General features: G+C 41.7%; 1 protein-coding gene across 1 annotated transcript in view; it reads right to left on the reverse strand.

The window, feature by feature from the left end:
* Window positions 1–9073: 9073 nt before the first annotated feature.
* DCBLD1 (discoidin, CUB and LCCL domain containing 1) overlaps window positions 9074–13737 on the reverse strand; it is a 46571-nt gene continuing 41907 nt past the window's right edge. The window contains exon 15 of the mRNA XM_033056092.1: window positions 9074–11481. Within this exon, the coding sequence (XP_032911983.1) occupies window positions 10964–11481 (518 nt within the window). The 3' untranslated portion in view covers window positions 9074–10963. The remainder of the gene's footprint in view (window positions 11482–13737) is intronic.

Genomic DNA, 13737 nt, shown 5'->3' on the forward strand with positions numbered 1-13737 from the left:
GTTGTATGTAGTATTTTCTTTGTAGAAGTGTTTTCTTGGCAGTGAAGAGGGCTTGTATTACATCCAACAAAATACGGATATTTATTGTATTTGTCCAAACATAATTACATCATGGGTTACTCTAATTTCTGTAGCAGATGGAACATTTTGCAAAACATGTATACACCTAGCTAAGCTGAATATATTTTTATTATCCTGTAAATAAATATAGTCTTCTGCATTGCAGTGATTTCTGCACCTAATTCAGAGTTGTATTTCGTTTTCTTCTCTTTTTATATATAAAAAAGACCCAACCCTGTGTGCATTTTTGTCTGTTAAGCCTGTAGTCCACACTTGGCCAAAAAACTAATATGGGGGAAACCAAAGTAGCATACTGTGAAGTTTGACTCTAATCTAGTCTTGGCTGGCAATAGTTAAGAACGAGCAAAATACTTTTTTTTGAAAGACGTAGTTATAGGACAAATTTCACTGAGATGCATTTTCTTCTGAATGTTTTTCAGTTAAAAAACAAAAAATATTTGCAGTGTCTGACTGTATAATAATACCATAAATATTCTGAAACCCTTGACTAGGAAGAGCTATAAAGACCTAGTCCTGTCAAAAGGTTAAGTCATTTGGCTAAAATTGTGGAAACTGCACTTTATCTCTCTTTTTTTTGGTTGGTGTTTGTTTTCCATGCATTTTGAAATACTCTGTTTTCCAGTGAAGTTACAAAACACTTCCCTTTAGGTTACAACTTTTAGTCCTGATATATAAGTCCTTTTGTTCAGATTGAGTGTCTATTTTGTATTTTAAATTATATTTTAAAAGAAATAATCTCTCACCTATACTTGTGATCATCTCACCCTAAAACATGAAGTTCAACTGAATGAGCAGAGAGCTCAAGTGAAAGGCAATAGTGTGGTAACTGGTAGTAGTATAATTATGGTAGTGTTTAAGGATTTATTGGGAGTGTGTAAGCAGAGGGCAGAAAACTGTGAGCGTAGGAACTGTCTCAATAGACAAGGCTGAGTCATGTTGGATGAAAAGATGTAGAATGTACAATTGGTAAGGGCTGAAACTGTTAACTATTTATTTTTGAGCTCTAAATTTCTTGGAGGTTTTAGATATGGGTGACTTCAGCAGATGGAAGGAAGAGGGAGAGTGTTGTAAAACAAGCAGAGGAATAGAGGCAGCTATGAATGAAGATGATGGAAAGAGGAGAAACAAAATTACTTCTTTATGTTACCTGAGGTCAAAGAAGATCATTCAAAATTTCTTTCTGTTCTAGTGGCCTGCTGGAGGAGCTCAGATGCTGCTCCCAGTGACTGTGGAGTCCTCTGCATTTTTTTCTTCCACAGACCCACACGTGATAGAAGAGAAATGCATCCTGACTTTGGAGATGTATAAGAAGTCTGTTTTTGCTGATTGAAACTCAGCTCAATGGCCTAGAAAAGAACAGGCTAATATATTTCAAGCTTGCCTTTATAAGCTTGAATTTACACTACAATAATTGGAAAATACTTCCACCTTGTCCAGTGTGTCTTTTCCAACAGGAAGCAGTTCCTAATTCTTTAGAAGTTTTGCAGTTGGAAGGGAACCAAGGAGTTGAGAAATGGAAAACATGCTGACTTTGAAAGCTAAATACTCTATTTATTTGGATTTTCTTTTCTCGTAGTTTTTTTTTCCCTCATGTTGCTTTTAATGCTTCAGGGTAGCCTTGTCCTAGCTACTCTGTTCACCTGGTGTTCCCTTTGTACTTTGGAATTAGTTTGTGATGCCCGCTCTTGTGTATGGTGCAGTGCTTCCGAGTCAAATGGTTGAAAAAGGCCAAGTAGTATTTTTTGAGGATTTTCAATTCCTTGGTGAAAACTTTAGGTCATTTGGGTAAATTTTCCACACTCCATTGAAGCATTTGATTCAATTGGCTCCAAATTATTAGGTGTCTCTTTGTCAGCCTTCTGTCTCAATCTAAGGCTTACATTTCCCTAGCTAAGCATTGGAGCTGCCAGTGTTTTGAAGGCTCTGCAGGAGTATGATCTTCCAGTCAGCTGCAAGTACAGCTTCCATGCGCTGTGGCAGGTATGTTAAAAGTCCATGTAATGATCCCAGGAACACTGGTTACAGTTTTTCTTTGTAACTTTCTACTGGAGATGATGATCACAATTCCCATCTCAGTTTTTGGCACTTTGTATTTCTTCAAAATTCCTTTTTGAAATGCAAAAGCACTGCAGCCTTAGCTGGCTCCCCAGTTTCTCCTGCATCCAGTGGGGGTCCGTCAGCTCTCTGCTGCCTGGTTTTCAATGGCTGTGTCTCTCAATCAGGCGGTTAGGAAAATGGAAATACAAGTAAAGTGAAAGTACAGGCATTCAGACATGTTTTGATTGCCTGTAGTGCTAGAAGTCAGGGGTGCTTGGGAGACAGCTGGTAACTTTTCTGTTAAAACTGCAAGTCTTCAAATATATCTGTAAGTCTCTGTAAATCCTGTTCATTAAATCTTCATTTGCCTATGAACTGTCTAAATATTTGCATAGATATTACTTCTGTCAAATGAAGTAAGTCAGATTCCCATGAAAATATTTTTTCTAATGTTACTTTACTTGCTGTTGTCCAAGTGTTTCTGTCTGTCATCAATTTATTTAGGGGAATGGAAGCATTAAAAGTCATGCTGAACTGGAATAGTTACATATTTGGTCCGCTGGGCTTACACTGCGGGAAATATCCTTGACTTGAATGCTTTCTCTTCCAATAAGGAATGGAGTGTCCCTATTCAACCCCACTGTAACAACCTGTAGAGAGTGCCACTATTGACTCTTCTTCTGCTAAAGGTCAGGAAAGTAGGTTGCTGTAGGTTGCCCATGCTGATCCTCTTGTAGAAGTGAAGCCTTTGAGTTATGTCCATAAAAGCACCAGTTCTTCTTGGTTTAATTTATAATTTGCATGGTAGTCTGTGGTTCTGTGAGAAGGGGTTCCCCATGGGTGCTGCAATTTATACCCTGCAGTGGGTACCCTCAGCTTCTGAGGATAGCAGGTTTGGGCTTGGGACTGAGATATTGGCTTTTTATATATGACAAATGGGGATTTCTGTATAGCTGTCAATTGAATGCTGCTATAGGCTTTCCTGTTTATTTGATCTTCCTTTTTTATCCAGTGTAGCAGTTTAGGTGTTCTCCTAATTTGTGAGAAATGTGAGATTTTATAAGGCAATTCAGGAAGCCAGCAGAATTAGGGTGCTCCTTTAAGTATTATTTGAAGTGCTATTTTTAATCCAGGTCAGTAACTTTTATTTTAAAATTAAAGACATGGCAATTCTATGTATTATGGCCTCCACATCTTACTAAGTTAATGGGGTTGTCTTGAGTCGTCTGGGTAAGTAGCAAGTGTACTTGGGGCTGTGTCAGTTTTTATGCTGTTTTCCACGTCCAAACTTATCTATTACTTAGTAATTGCAATTTGTGACCAAAATCTTCTTTTTTCGGGCTAAGTATTTGCATTTGTATGTGGTGCCAAGAGGGGGCAGCAGTTTTCTTCCAATTTTCAGCATTAACGAGCCTTTGAGAAACAGAACCTAATGTTTCATGGGTTGGTTTTTTTGTGGTTTGGTTGGTTGGTTGTGGTTTTTAATTAAAAAGAAAATAGAAAAACTTTATTCATTAGAACTATTTCTAGAAACACATAACCTTAAAATAATTAGCATCCAGTCTAATTGACATCCTGTAGCAAGTAGTTTGCAGATGGCACATATTACAGTTAAAAATTGTCCTCTCTATATATCAGTATAGCATATGTCCAAACACACATAAACACAGACATGTATAATCACATACAGCTCTGCATTCATGACTTGCTAAAAACCACAATTACTTTAAAAAAATGAGTGCTCTGCTCTCTTATAAGCTCAGAGACAAGCAGTGAAATGTTTTATCTCTTGTTTGTGCATGGGTTAAGGCTTTCCAATAGAAGGGACCGAATGCACTGATAAAACATGAAGTGAGATGCCAGGGAGGTTCGTAAATACTCCTGCTTGCGCTTTGCCAGTGCCCTTCAACCATGGTACAGAACCAGCCTTGTCACTTTCCTGGAATCTTTGCTGGAACGGAGACTGTCTGTGGTAATGTCAGGTGAGAAGCGGGAGAAAAAGGAGATGACAATTCTGTTTTGCTCTAGTCCAGGTTCATACAGAAGCCTCTTGGTTGGAGAAAGAGGAAGGTCAGTTCATGTTGACCCATCACTGTCTTTTCTTTACTGGTGCTCCTTTCCAGAGACAACCAAATGATAGTCCAGTCTGCAGATCTTGTTTGTTGTCATTAACCAGGTGCACAATAGACCTGTCAGCAGAGACATATTTATGTCCTTGGTGCTGGTCCTTGTACATTGTGTATTACAAGCTTGTATTGTAAAGGGGGAAGATTTCATATGTTAAAAAGTTACCAATATACGTGAATACTTACCTTAAAGGAGTATGAATGCCATCTGCAAGGTCATTGTAAGATAGTAGAAAACTTACTGCAGCATTGTTATCAAAAGCATGGCTCACTTTGTGTTGTGGCATGTCAGATAAGGCTTGTGTGGCCTTTTATGATGAGATGCTGAAAGTGCTTGATGCGTGAACCATCCACAACCTTTCCACATCCACGTATGACACTGGCATTTCCATATAACAGGCATGCTTTATCCAGGTCACCTTATTAAAATTTTATAAAACTGTCTGTCAGAACAGATGGTGTCACTTAAGGATAAAAAGCTTAGCCATAGATGTGAAGAAAAGCTGCCTCTTCAAGTGAGGTCTGCTAGCTCGTCTTTATTGCCCCTGTTTTCCCTGCTCAACAGAGGACTTTTCACAGGTTTGTGGTTGGTGTTTTCAGAGGCCTTTGCATTTTTGGATAGGTTTGATTTGTTGCTACAGCTCTGGACAGGTGGCAGCATATCTGTCTATCTCAGTTCACCCATCTGTGAAATGGTGTTTGCCTGGGCCAGAGAAATTAAGATGCACAAAACACATTTGTAAAGACTGGTTTGTAGTATATGCTCAGGGGTGTTCAGACCAGGGGCAGGGTAGTGGATATATTACTGTCTTTCTGGGTCTCTTCTCCCCTTGTTTAATGGCAAACATCACCATCTTCTCTGCTATCTGCCACTTCTCATAGAGGGGGACTTCTGATAAGCTCCCTGTCATGGCTCAGGCATCATTCATTGCTGTGTGTTTCTACAGTGCTTGTTTTAAATTGGTCTTGGTGTTTCTTTTAAACCTAGAATTTTTGGCTCACTCCGTACCTTTTTGCCTGCCTTCTAGTAGGCAACGTACATGTGTTTTCAAAGTCTATTATTGTCTGTCGTCATCTGATTTGGCTGAGAGAATGTTACGAGCTTTGAATAATTTGTTATGTTTGTACATTTTCTCGTTCTTTTTGGTAGCTCAGATTTAGTAGGAGGAAATGCTGGGTATTCAGAGTATTGTTCCTCTTTGGGTTAGCCAATAATGAAGATCATTAGTACATTAAGGGAGCTTTTCCAGTAAAGTCTGTTAAAATTTTTGCATCAAGGCAAAATTATGGATTCTTGAGGTCTGTTCAGGGTGACTATTCAGGGCACAAATGCCTTAGTAACACTACTATGTCATATTTGTTGACTTTTTTTTTTTGACTATGGTAAAAATTTATGTTGTGCTTTAACTTGATTAAGTTGTCTCCTTCCTGGATTTCTCTTTTTTATACTTGTGACTATACAAAAATAAACAGGATGATAATCTCTTGGATGTCACATGGCAGAACAGTAGCTGAGTTGTGAATGTTTAAGTAATGAATTAACTGAGCCCAGGACAAGAGGTTACTGTAGATGGCAAAGGTTTTTTCAGGCCTTACAGCCACTTAATATGAGGCAAAGCCTAAACAAATTGGTGACGTCTCCAAATCCTCATGTCCAGACTATACAATGAGATAGCACAGAAAGTCAGATGTGAGGCATCCTCCTTATCACGGGTAGCATGAATTTTTTCCAACAAAGGATGTCTTCCCTCTTGTCTTTATCTAGTTTAGAAATACTTCATTTGACTCCTTGTCGCATGTCCTTAATGGATTATAGGACTGTACCGGGGGGAGGAAGGGGGCTTCAAAAAAAGGAAGCCCTCAGGAGAGCTTTCTATTTTAAGTTTGAAACTGGTTGTGCAGAGATGGCACCTTCCTTTTAAATCAGTATGTTCTCATGCTCTATCTTCAGTAATTCATAGGCATTGCAATGGTAGTCTTGTTAACCCCACGTAGCTATGGCAGCGCAATTTTCAGTGTGGATATCAACAACGCTGATGAGTTTCAAATGAAATGGTAAATTCTGCTTTCACACTGTACTAATCACAGTGGAGGCTGGAGGTCAGTACAAACTTGCATCATCACTGACATTGGAAAGAAAAGGTCAGTACACAATTTTTTATTATGGAAAATAATAAGGGAAAAGGAATGCAACAACATAACCTTGTCATTCCTTCAGTCTGGCCTGATTACAGGCTGGGATTACAGTCTCACTTGCTGAGCAAAGCTAACGTGATTTTGCAGAGAGAGTGGACAGAAGAATACAGATGGATTTCCACAAGGTTACTTTTCAGTGGGCATCTGATCCTGCATGACTGCTGTGAGACCATAGATTCCCTTCTTAGAACTCTCATTTTTTCACTTTTTGTTTTAATGGTAGTGATCTACCGAACAGGTAAGCACAGTTAGGTATCTGCTCCAGTAAAGGGACCCATAGCCTGATATTCCCATGTAGGGAATATTTTGTGCTTCAGACAGGGTTCCACTAAAATCTGCCCATGGAGTGAAGGACTGCCAGTTCTCTGGCAGGCAGTGGGAAAAATCTGATAGAAGTCTGTATCAAAAATTTAATCTTCCCAGGTTTTAGCCATGCCAATAATGCAGACCAGCCATTGGATTCACAAGCTGATTCTAATCAATGGAATCCAACCTCCTGTGCTTTTTCAACACAAGGAAGCAGGAATCTGTCCTTTACATACAGGTGCTAGAGACACTGCTGTGACTGCTACCATTTTAGCTCAGTGCTCACAGAACTCAGATGCCAGGGGTGCAGATGGGCCTCAGGGCTTTCCCTGCCTGCCCCCATCTCTGCAGACTGCTGTAATGAGGGCTACTGAGCTGGTTGAACCCATCTTGTGCATGGTGTCTGGAGAGGGAGGTGAGGCCAGGCTGTTGATCCAAAGATCATAAAAGTGATGTTCTAACCAGGACATACCCTGAGTCAGGAAATCGTAATTCCAGTCTAGGGCTAATTTTAATCTCTTACCTGTTGGATGTAAAGATCATGGTAGGTACTAAGGTAAGGTTTAATATCTGGTGTTTAGGAACTGAAAGTAATTGAAAAATACTGTTCAGAATTACACTTGATAGAAAAAAAATGTTTTTGTATTGAGCATTAGAAAGGTACTTGATAGAAGAAATAAGAATTTGTGATCTATTTGCCGGTCTAAGGAGGTCAGGGCAAAGAAAATTTGTGGTTTTGCTGTGGTATCTTTGGAACCTTTGTTGTAGTTGGGGGTTTTTTTTGTAAATTTTTTGTGTTTTAAATATAAGGCGCCAGCTGGAAATGCATGCTGTCATTTTTTGAGTTGTAGGTAGCTGACACCATTTTTTACATTTTCTTACTTCAAGAGCCACCTCCTTCGGTTCCCTTGGTCAGATATGCAGTTAGAGCTGTTCCCTCGTTCCCAGCAAAGTCAGCAACTTGCTGTCAACATCAATGGGGCAGACAGGTCCCAAGTGCCAGAAGCAGTTAATATTTAACCATCTTGTGGACTCTGACTTGGCTTTACTGTTCCAACCCACTGGGAGTGCCTGCTCAGGGAAGAAGTTTGGTACCAAAACTCCACTGAAAGTCTCTGTTGACCAGAGGATCAGACTCTGCTCTCACACAATCTCTAGAGATGCTGGAGAAACATCCAAGAGCTAACAGGCCTTCTGAGTGTGGAAATATCCCAAAATGGTGCATACTCTAACCTTCACTGTGGAACAAAGGCTTTTAAACCTGTGATGTTTTATAAGGCTGCCTATGTTATACCTGCGTCTGGCTTTGGCAGTGAGGATAGGCTGATGTACACAAGCTGGCGTTTGATGTGTCATTATGTAAAAAGCCATTCAGAGGATGGACCTGAGGATGGTCACTGGCACTGCTGAGGTTCAGGCAATCCTCTTTCATTCCTACACCAGGATTTTGTGTCTCTACCATTAGGGTACAGAGATGTAGGAAGTTCTCTTGTATATCTGCTGCTAGGGTTGCTAAAAATTTCCTAGGCCAAGATGGAGAGGCCTGAGGCTTTTAGTGTTAACCACGCTCAGCAGTCACTCAGATGTGAACCATGAAGCACCATGGTAGTGACCAGGAGATGTGCTGCCTCTGTCCTTGTCAGCACTAAGCCGCTGTGAAGGGAGGCTGAAGATGTTTGGGGATCTATTTTAAGCCACCTTTGCAGGTTTGTTAGGTTTCTTTTGAGGGGGGTAGGGATGAAGGCAAAGTGTAAATTGAGACCAAGCTTTCCATTAGGCTAAATCAGCAGAAATGGGCAGATGCTGCCAAGAAGCTTTTGACACTTGTATCATGCTGCAGATGTGCCAAGCATGTGGCAGAAATATGCAAAAAGTTCATTATAATACAAGTAGTGTCATCTGCTGCCTGGTCCTCTTGCTTTGCTGAGTTACTTAGCTGCCTCATTAGGTGGGGAGTAGGCCTGATTACTGACTTGTTTGTCAAGTGACAAGTCAGGCTAATTAGTTGTGTGGGCAGGGATTGGTTTCAAGCTCATCAGGAGGGCATCCTCATCCTTTCCTCAATCATATGCATCCAGCAGTGGCGTTTGGCGCAGGAGTCTGTTTGTGGGTTCTTCTCTAGAGCTTATGGACAGAAAATCTGGGCTAAATGGGGCACTGAGAGGATCTTTTTTTAGCCTGTCACACTGGGGCCGTGAATTGCAGCAGCGCAGCTGGCACTTTTGCAGGGCGCGAGGAACACTTCCTTCTCACCCTGCAGGGTATGTGGCGGGAGTGGGCGTGCAGTGACGATCGAGTCACCGAGTGAAGTGGCAGAACTGTGTGGCTGATTTACAAATACCAGTGTTCTTTATTTACACAGACATGTAAACAACAGAAGGTAAACAACACCGCCCAGCTCGGTCTAACAAACAGGCTGCTGCTGTTTCACTTCAGGACCTGAGGTGTTTTAGACATTTCACAGAAACAGTATTGACAGCAAACACAGGAAGGCTACGAGGTTACCTTGACTCTTTCTTCTTTGCACGGGAATCGCATGCACGGTGCGGCAGCGCGGGGGATGGCACCACCTGAGGCCGCAGAACAAGGGTACAAAGAGCCCACTCAGAGCTTGCCTCGAGTTCAGGTCTGGCTGGAGTTAGCAGTATTCATGAGCAGTACCACTGCAACCAGTCTGTCCTCTGACAGCACTTTGCACCCAGAGATCTGAAAGCACTCCGATCAATCTTTGTTGCGTCCTTTGCAAATCATCCCATTTATATACAAGGAAATAAAGGGAGAGCCTTCAAAGGGCGACTTTCCCAGAGCTCAGGTTTTGCTGGTCTCGTTTCCCAACCTTGTGCTTTGAGTATAGCACCACTCTTTCTTCACAGAAGTATATAGCTTCTTGACATTTTAGGACAAGCTTTTGAATTCAAAGAAATGCCCCAAGCACTGGAGGTAGAAGGGCAGTGAACGGTCCCAGTCACGACCAGAAGCTGTTCTGCTCCAAAGTTGCCCCTGCTGAAAGAGGAGCCAGCTGCTGTGCGATACATTGCACCCAATCCCAAGCTTTTTCAAGTTTGTCTGAAAACGGAACTAAGGGAAACATTAGCTGTAAAAGAAAAACTATTGGAAAACAACAGTGCTGATCTGCTGTCTTGCAAATTTAACTGCAACTCTAACCTATACACACACCGTGTTTTAATTAGTTGAAATACTTCTAACAGAAACATTACACTAAATTTGTAAGACAGAAAAATACCTAGTGGAGAAATGAGGAGTTCAGGAAGTTTGCTGCTTTGTGCCAAGGAACAAATTTCCCTATAGTTTAGCAGCAAAAGAATCAGCTAGGGCTTGAACAGCATTGAATTCTCAGCCGCAAATTCACATTTTGGTTACACACACACTTTCTAAATAAAAAATTTAAAAGAACTTCCCCAGATTAACTGGTATTGGATATGTTATTTGGTTCTGGTTTTTTTTTTTTTTGGTTTGGGGTTTGTTGTTGGTTTTTTTTTTCTGTTGTGTAGTGATAACCATGGCTTGAACCCAAAACCAGTTTCAGCCTTTCTACCTGTTTTCTAACATGAATTGCAAGTTAGATGGGCTCAGCTTGTATGCTAGATCAAATTCAAGCATGTGAGAATTGCTGCTAAAAAAGCAGCTGGGAAGTTGTGTTTGAGCACAGTATTTAAATACTCAGCTGCCTTCTCTCATGCACATTATGCAGAAAGTAATTTAACTTCTATCCTCCCAGTTAGAGCTACAGCCCTATCTTCAGTTATCATAGGAAAGGAAATGAATCAACACAACCATAAGATACACCATTTACAGCTGCCAGTACAGCAGCAGGTAAGATAAAGACAGAAAAAGAGGACTGTTTTTCTTAAATAGGCATTCTTGCAATCCTTTCAAACCCCCAGGTGAAAAGGAAACCTAAGAAATTCTCCTTAAATAAAAGCTATGTACAAATTGCACACATTGCAAATGGAGCACTGAGATCAGTTACAGAAAATAAGATGTACAGTCTTCACTGATAACATCTCTCTTGCTATAAACAGTGATAAACAGCATATGCTTTCTTCAGATGTCAGAACCCAGCAAGACAGCAATATTATGTACACAGGGCTTGTTTGCCTTCTGCCTCCCACAGCAGAGTCCCTCCAAACTCTGTTTTCACTTCAGAAAGCTGTGCAGCGACGTTCCTGCGCACCGTGCCGCTCCTGCTCAGCAAATCACAAGAGAGCTGTCATTGCTGTCTGGCTTATGGGCTTTAGGCAGTCCCTGGGCGTGGAGTAACCCTCGCCCCCCAGAGCAGTTTGCTGCGGTTTCTGGTAGTCTGTGCTGTAGCTCACGGAGGTCAGAACACCATTAGCTTTGGGTTTGTCATAGTTTATGACACTCTGGGGTGTCTGATAGTCTCCATTCCTGGTGTCGGTTTTACAGGAGCTGGAGAAGCTGCCAGTAGTAAGGGTATGTATCTGAGAGGAGGCGACAGGAACGTTGTAGCCGTTCTCAGAGGGGAAATTATTTTCTCTTGCTATGTGCCGCTCTATGATGGGGGTGGCATACTCGGGCTCTTGGCTGGTCAGGGGCAGAGCATATTCATGCCTGTTAGCTCTGTGAGGGCAGTGATAGTGATTTTCGAACTCAGAACTCCCCCTTCTTCCCTCCTCTTTGGTGTCCATGGGGCGAAAAGTAGATCCTTTACGTGTTACCGTCCCAGTTCCGATCATGAGAGGCTGCTGATAATCTAAAAGGAAGCATGAAATGCTCAATAATGCATAGATTGGTTATCTTATGTATATAATACTTATGTATGGATTGGTGTTTTATATTGAAAAGCTGCTCTGTTATTTTATCAAATGTGTGGTTATTGGGGATGCGGAGAAACCTTTCCCCAACAGCAATCCCGTAACCTCCTTCAGCGAGCAAGAGTTGCAGAACATGGCAGAAGCTATTCCACAGAGAAGCTCCAATCTGCCACCTCTTTTTCTACTCCTTCCCTCCCTTTGCCTACCTACCCTCCCAAATAAATTAATGTTTCCGGAGTATACTTGAAAGCCCTTAAAGAGAGTGAGGTCAACAAAATATTAGCAACAAACTGGACAAAGGACACTGCATGAAGATCCACAAGCGAGAAGTTCTCCAAAACGAGTGCTCCACTTTTGGAATAATTAAAATGCCCAGAGGATTCTTAACCAGCCGGCTTTATTTAAAAGGCATCTCACAGTAGCTGACTGACAAGAAGGATGAAGTTAGGCAAAACGGCAGCCAAGAGAGTCAATGGAAGTGTGAAATGTGCTAAGCCAGCTCAGCACGGCTGCAGGCGTGCCAGGGGGGATGAGCTTGGGGAGAGAAGTGGGAATGGTGCTGCTGGAGGCACTGGGCAGTCACCCTGTCAAGGGGGATGGCAGGGATAGAGCTGGCCTAAGGCAAACGGCCTGAGCAGGAGCAAGGAGTGAGAAACAGGGCCTCAAGAAGTGCATGTTTGCACCTCTGGTTAAGGTAGGTGCCAGGCTGCGTGTGAGGAGATCTGAACAAGAAGGTTTTCTGAAAAAACAAGTCACATTTTTATGAGAAAAGTGAATGTTCTAACTTTCTCGCTTTGGCGCTGGTGACAATCTTTTACAGATACATACGGTGGCCTGAACAGCTCTAGTAAGTGACACTGCTAAAGTATCGTGTTTTCATGCAGGCGTGAAGAAGTTAGCTTGGTTTTTGTTCTGGCATCGCAGTTCATCTGACATGAGCGTCGAATTCGATCCCATATGTCCTGTGAATCTTTCTGGCAGTTTCTGGCTATGTCCCAAACTTCAGCATGTAGGGCGAAGGTGTTATGATATTTCACTAAGTAAGTAGTGCAGCTCTCCCCAGCATTGCTGCTGCCATCCCCAGAAATCTCTCTCGCTCAGGATGAAGCATCTCGACTTCCTCCTGGCTGCCTTTGGGAACCAGCAGTCAGCTGGGAGTCTGAAGTGAGGGAATTCCATGTAGCATGAAAACCTATATGAAAATCGTGTGCTCCCTGGAATTGAATTATTAAATGGCACATTGCTAGGTTGCACTCACACACTTATTTCATGGTTTTTGTTTCTAAGGAGACTGCAGGTGAAATGCTAAGGCTGGGAATATGCCTGAGCCAGGCTGAGAGTTCAAGACTTCCCACAAACACAGCACAAGGGGATGGTGGAGAGAACAAAGATTTCCCAGACATGGCCAGGGAACCAAATAACCATATTTTGTGAGCAACCTTTATTCATTCTCTTTCCTTAAAACTTCTTTATAGGTTTCCGCATATTTATATTGAAAGTTTCTATAAATGACTGAAACTGTCTTTGAAAGATATTGAGAGCAGCACCATATGGAATTACAGTAACCACCTATTTGTTTTTTTAATCTATTTCTCTGCCAAACACAATGAAGAAATTCTATGGAAATTCTAAGATCTGGAGGCTGGAAACTGCAAACTAATCTTTCTTCAAGAGTGCTGATCACTGATCCTATGAAATGGCTGGTCTCACTAGTCTTACCAGACAGACTAGACTAGGCGGGGATAAGATGTGCTAAGAGGATGAATTAAAAAAAAAATCATCCCTTTGGGATGCAAATAGTACTGATGCTCTTTCATTGGGATTTGCTCTACCCAAACAGTGACCTGGAGCCAAGGTAGCAAAGGAGAGAAGTGCTGTGGTTGGCTTTCTTCTTCTCTCTCATCTGCCTGCCTCCTCTTCGGGAGGCCTTATCTCCCAGATAGTTTAAGAAAGCTGCACAGGGATCTCAGCACAACTTCCAGCTAGGCATGAAATCCTACCATAAACCAACTTTTTCTGTTTGATCAAATATTCAAATTTTTCTATTTGATCAGCAGCAAGGGGCATCATATTTTGTTTCATTTCCAGAGACACTTGTGTTTGAATAGAAACACAAAAATTAGTCAGCTATGGGAACCAATCCTATCCCAGGCATATTCTTGCACTTCACCCATGCCTAAGTGCCTTCCATCATT

The sequence above is a fragment of the Catharus ustulatus genome, chromosome 3 (genome assembly GCF_009819885.2).
Source record: "Catharus ustulatus isolate bCatUst1 chromosome 3, bCatUst1.pri.v2, whole genome shotgun sequence".
Classification (NCBI taxonomy): Eukaryota; Metazoa; Chordata; class Aves; order Passeriformes; family Turdidae; genus Catharus; species Catharus ustulatus.